This window comes from Vicia villosa, linkage group LG3 (assembly GCF_029867415.1).
Source record: "Vicia villosa cultivar HV-30 ecotype Madison, WI linkage group LG3, Vvil1.0, whole genome shotgun sequence".
Classification (NCBI taxonomy): Eukaryota; Viridiplantae; Streptophyta; class Magnoliopsida; order Fabales; family Fabaceae; genus Vicia; species Vicia villosa.
This window is the reverse complement of record NC_081182.1, coordinates 155,543,191-155,549,453: the sequence shown is the minus strand read 5'-3', so window position 1 is coordinate 155,549,453 and position 6,263 is coordinate 155,543,191. Positions and strand designations below refer to the sequence as shown.

The 6,263-nt window shown below is 35.2% G+C and overlaps 1 protein-coding gene across 1 annotated transcript; it reads right to left on the bottom strand.

The window, feature by feature from the left end:
* Window positions 1-309: 309 nt before the first annotated feature.
* LOC131656823 (uncharacterized) lies at window positions 310-6,263 on the bottom strand. The gene is made up of 10 exons (XM_058926421.1): window positions 6,147-6,263; window positions 5,477-6,055; window positions 4,139-5,311; window positions 3,723-4,047; window positions 3,345-3,606; window positions 3,025-3,241; window positions 2,565-2,920; window positions 1,875-2,384; window positions 713-1,790; window positions 310-621 (listed from the first exon to the last, which is right to left on the bottom strand). Exons 1-10 carry the CDS (start codon window positions 6,261-6,263, stop codon window positions 310-312), a joined length of 4,929 nt encoding a protein of 1,642 aa, XP_058782404.1.

Here is a 6,263-nt window from a genome sequence, read left to right as displayed (position 1 = left end):
AATTCTTTCTTTCCCTCTTTGAATATTCTTTTTTGTTTGTACTGCAAGCTACAGACTCATGAGAACTGCTACATTGAATTTTATATACGTTTTGAATGAAATAACAAATTGTTCTTTGCTATGTTTGCTTTATTTCAAAGTCTCATTACTTATAAACAGTTGGAAATTGGAAACAAGTGAGTCCTTAATGCTTCAAAATAAAATGCATATTGCAAAATACATAACATATATACATGCTTTTTCATAGAGAACCCCATATTCAGCAAAACACTGGAAAATTTATCAATTGTTTGCTTTCACATGTCATCCTTAAACCTTCATTGCATTAACAAAAGAACTATCTAGTATCTTGAATTGAACAAGATTCTTCTTCTCCCAATAACAAAACATAGGCTTACAAAACTCATCTCCATCCTCCTCACAAATCCATAACCTCTTCCTTGCTCTAGTTAAACCAACATATAGTTGCTTCAGTTCAGAACACAGAACATTATGCTTTGAATCAACAAAACTTTGACATCTTGAAGAATCCAACATACCCTTTTCCTTCAAGTACTCATAAATTATCCCCCATCGCCTTTTCATTGGAGACGAACCAAAGAAGTTATACAACAACACATCCTACAAATATTCCATAAACAAAATTGTTAGAAATACTAAACAATAACAATATAACAGGTAAAACAAATCAAATTTTGTTCAAACAAATTACCTTAAACTCGAGGCCCTTGCACTCTAAAATGGTTAAAACTTGAGCTTGTTTTCCAACAAGTTGCGTGACTTCTTCCTTAGTGGAATCATCTCTTACCAAGATTACTTGATCTTTAGTAAACTTTCCATTGTTCTCACCATTGTATCCACTTTCTCCAAAAATTGTTAGAATTGGATTTTCTCCATTCCTAGATTGAATAACAATAGGAACTTCGCCATATACCAAACTAGTTTCAACTTTCAACATGTCAACAGAATTTGGAAAGAAATGATACAGAAGTTCAATGATACTTTGAGACAATTTCAGTACCTCAGCATGAGTACTGAAGTTCTGACTCAACATGAAAATATCAGTACCTTTCACTTTCTCTTTCCTTTTATCTTGAAATCCACTTTTAGATTCTAACACAAAATTCTTGTAAAAGAGTGATCTTACATCTTGGAATCTAAAATCAATACCTTTTCCAACTGTCTGTGCTGTATCGCCACAGAAAACAAAACCCTCTTCAACATTTCTACAAATGTGTTTGAATAGCGCTATTTGAGCCATTGTAAGATCTTGCACTTCATCAATAAACACATAGTTCATTATATCACCTTTGTAACCATTCACCTTCAGTCTATGATGGAGTGCAATTACAATATCTGACACATCAAATTCTCGCTTCTTCATCTTCATTTTTTCATAGTTTTGAAAGATATCATATATCATCTCTCTTGTTTCCATGCTCAAACTACTAGATCTACTCTGAGATAAAGTACAATAGTCATTGCGACTCAGCTTGCCTATCTCAGCTTCTTTCATTCCTCCTTTAATGTGTGACATTATCTCAGTGAACACAAGATAAGAATCCAATTTCTTTATCAATTGTGAGTTAAAATGAGGCCAGTATAATGAATCAAACCTTTCAAAGTTCACTTCCTTCTTTTGATGCTTAAGGTAAGAATTACCCAATGTCATATCAAGCATCCACAAGAATTTGCCAAATGTTATCACAAGAGGATAGAAATTGGATGGAAGATCAGAAAAGGAATCTGGTGCATCATCAATATCTTCATTAGTACTCTCACCAAGGGACCTGTATGCAAACAAATTAAATTACGAGAGGAAAATTTTTCGCTTAATAAGAAAATCATAAGTATTCTAGAAGAAGCAGCGTTACCTTTTAAAACAAGAAACGTTGTGTTTGATCTCTTGACACAGGCCAGGGCTCAACGTCACAAATAACTGGCGTAATACCGGTCTCTTAAACTGAACAGCATTCTCATTAGAATCATTTACTTTGTCTATGGGACCATAAGCTCTTTCAACAGCAGTATGGTGCAGTTTCTCATTTTGAATCATCTTTGTTGAAAGAACTGTGGTTTTTCCTGTGCCTGATCGACCGAGTACAAATGTACTCTTAGGGAACGTAATTATTTTACGTTGTTCATATGTTAATGCAAAAGGGAGATCCACTTCAATAGCTTCACGGCCATTCTGCGTGTAATCCGACGAAATGCTGCAAAATTTCATCAACAAAGTACTCTCTTCAATCATTGAGTTTTGAGCAGCAGTATTTGCATCTTCAGAAACAACTAAATCGGACTCCTTGGTATTATCAGTACCACCAACACTTTTAAATTTTTGGATATTTGCACTTGCTGGCCAGATCAAGGGAAACTCTATCTTCCTGTTCACAAAAAAGGAAGAGTTAAAAGGATAAGTAATATAGTCATAGTTAAGACCTATGCAACCGAATTATAGATGCAACTATAGCTGCATTTGCCGAACCAGTATGCAATTTTATTGCAATGTAAAACCATGATCTTGGTCCTTTTGAAATGCATTGAACTGAAAAGAATGAGCTTACCCGTCAAATCCTCTCTGTTTGCAGCAAACTATATATTCATCAGAGTATCTTTGGAATTCAGTGTCAAGGCGCTTAGCGGATCGTGCAATCTCTTCTACAGACACTAGGTCCCAAATTTTGAGAACTTGAATGTAGCACCTTGAATCCTTCACTATCTCTATTGAACAAACAATGTAGCGATTTTCAACCTTGAAATGTTTCAAAATCTTCGAAGAACCTTCACAAATGAATTCAACACTACGCCCTCTTGGTCTCCACCCACTTGCGATTCTTTGCAAAACATTTATGACTGAGATTTTACTATTCTGTGGTCGCAACTTTGTGAATGATCTACGGAATTTCTCGCTGAAATGAACCTGCAGAAGTCGAGAAGTTTATTCGAGCAAAGCTTTAATGATAATGACAATCAACAAATAATAATAAAACTGTATAAAGTTTATAGCAGCATCTATATGCATACCTTCCACAATGAATTTCGGAAAATGACACTATTTGTATCAAGCATATCTTGTGATTGATCTAACTCTTTTAATGAATCCGAGATAGCCTTAGCCATTTCGGGGTCTTGATCCGCATGAAAGAACGATCCACGTTTCTTGGAGTCAAAAATCAACTTCTTCCATACATTCTCCTCCCTTGCAAGGGCCCTTTCATTCCCCAAAACCCATAAACAATGCCTAGCAATGATAAAAAAATAAAAACAGCAGAAGCATTTCAATTAACATATAACATTCCTTAACAAGATAAAAATCATTGGAAAAGTAAGAGTGTAAGATCTACCTAGCCCTTGTAAGAGCTACATTTGTTCTTTGAGGCGACGAAACAAACTGTAGAGAAGTCCTGTGATTGGTTCTTACAGTTGATAATATAATAATATCTTGTTCTCCGCCTTGGAAACCATCGATTGATTTCACATTCACACTGAATCCATCCGCGTGGCTAATATCATTAAATCTTTCGAGTTTCTCTTGGATTTTGAATACTTGTCCAGCATATGGAGAAACTATTCCAATGGATAGTTTCTCCTTTTTAGGAATCCATGCTGAAATGAACCAAATGTAAGCTTATAACTTTCTTTCATCTAACACTTATTCAGTTGGTCAAGTTGTGTGCAATTTCACTAAAATTACATGTGAGAAATTGCATAAATGGACAAACCTTTGTGTAAATTCTTTATTATTGTCATGACAACAGCAACTTCAGCCATGTTCTTGTAACTTCTTCCATCGTCATCAAACTCTTCCCTTCCCCCGGTTACATTAATAAAAGAATAGGGACCAAACATTGGCCCGGGAAGATATTGCTTAGTGTAGTTGCTTTTAACATTTGGTGCGTCACGAATTTTGCTACTATAGAAATATGAATTTGGAAATAAACTTATATCAGGATGCATCCTATGTTGCATGTCGAGAAGATTTTTGGGGCGGCCCAATAAGCTCAATCTCTCGAATAAGCTTCTTCCAAAACCAGCTTCAATGCAAACCTTACAAAAAGAATAATCACATGGGAAAAATTAAAGTTGATTAAAGATGATTAATTCATGAATTGAGAAATATGTTTTAGTATATGCTTACATTACTTCGGACCATAGAAGGAAGTTGACACTCATCACCAACAAGAATGGTGTGGCTTATTCCTGGTAGTTGTAAAGGTATGATAGATTCACACTCTTTAAGTTGTGCAGCTTCATCAATCACCAAAAGGTTAATTGGCTTCATAGAAACTGTGTGCAGCCTAAATGAAGTAGCAGCTGTACAGAAAATTATCGACGAGTTTTCAAAACAAAATTCTTTAACTGGATTATCCTTATTAAACCTGATCAAATCAAGCCTGTGAAGTGAATCTTTCACAGTTTCCAAAGCTTTTAAACATTCATTTCTCTTCTTGAACACTTGTTCTGCAGCACTATTCTTTAAATTCCAAGATGAATCAACTGAAATTTCCATATTAGAGAAAAGCTTTTCGAGTTCTTCAGAGGCCAGGTCCTCTTGAAACAGCATTTCTTGAAATGATTCAAGTTTCTCATCTAAACACACTAATTTCTTATAGTTATGTTCTAATATGAAACACATTGGTACATGAGTGCATAAGCTAGAAATGCACTCTTTCAGTTGCAATGCTCTAAAATGAAATTTCTCTCTCAGAAAATCCAAAAATGACTTCAGCTTTTCTCTTTCATTGTATGACTTCTTCAACCTCGACATCTCATTCTTGATGAATATTGTATAATTGGAAGCACAATAGTTGAGTAGATCAATCATTGAATTGAGACAACTTCTCCATCCCGTATGAGGTGCTAACCATTTACTGAGCTGTTGCATTCGGTTATCTAAAAATATATCTTCAACCTCATTGTTGTCAACATCAAGCCGCTCATTATTTCCAAACAACAGAATGTTAGCTGCAGAAAAGACCAAATCACTATTTTTGCTACTAAGTGACTCTCGTACTACATTCAACACACGCGAAGCCACTTCCTTGATCGCAACATTCGTTGGAGCACAGACCAGAATTCTATATTTCATTTTCATTAGGACAAAAAGAAGTGTCCCTAAGGTTTTGGTCTTTCCAGTTCCAGGGGGACCCCAAATGAGCTTCACAGTAGAGTTGTGATTGCAACGGATGCCAGAAATACAATCGCGAATTGCATTGTTTTGTGATTCATTCAGCTCTGATGATACTCTTTGATATGAACAATCATCCCACATAGCATCAGATTGGGAGATGCAATCACAACTTCCCTTTACCTGTTTTGCAACATACATACAGTCATCAGTTGTGGCACGGGTTTCATAACCAATTATTTCAAAACAATACACACACCGCACACGTTATCAACACTGATGAAATGACAATAAGATGCTATGGTAAAACTGAAACAGAATAGCATAAGTAGAAATCAGTTTTCTTACCTCATCATCAGTGGTGCTTAAAATCTGTTTGAAAAGCTTCAAATTACCACGATTCATGTGGAGACAACTCCATGTTTTTCTATATGAACCAACATTAGTCAAGAATACAACAAATAGAGATTTGTGTTTCAACTCATCAAGATAAAGATCTTTTGATGCTTTGACCTTAAATGAAACAGAATACATATCTTCATTGTCATCATCTGTTTTCACAATCGTCAAAAAACACGACATTCTTCCATATCTTTGCAAATCATTGACTGATTCAGGTTTATAATCGGCCAAAACTAAAACATCACCAGGTAAAGTTTTGTATGGCTCTCTACCATGAACAAGCCTCTTTTCCCATCCATCAATTTTCAAGTTATACACTTTAGTTTTTAACTCTTTTTCTGTTTCATTACCATTTCTGTTATCAAATGGTTTGGCCTCTTTAAGTCCAAGAACCTTGCCATAAGGTGCTTGGTATAAAAGTTCCATACTCGAGCATAGCGTTGCTCGAGTTTCTTCCAGCAATGGATATTTGTATGATCCAAGATAATGACTAGTAGAGTCAAACGACAATCCAATCTTCTCTACCTGAATGCAATAAGACAGATAGACTCAAATTGTCAATCATATTACAGATAATAAAACTAGATAAAATGCAGGAATAGTGTCAAGAACCAACCTCATTCTTGTATAAATCTTCATCAAGAATGTCTTCAATAGACCAAGAAAATACAATATCCATGAAGCCATAATCGTTGTAAAGGGTTTTCTTCTTGCTTGAGCCTTGCCTTTCCAT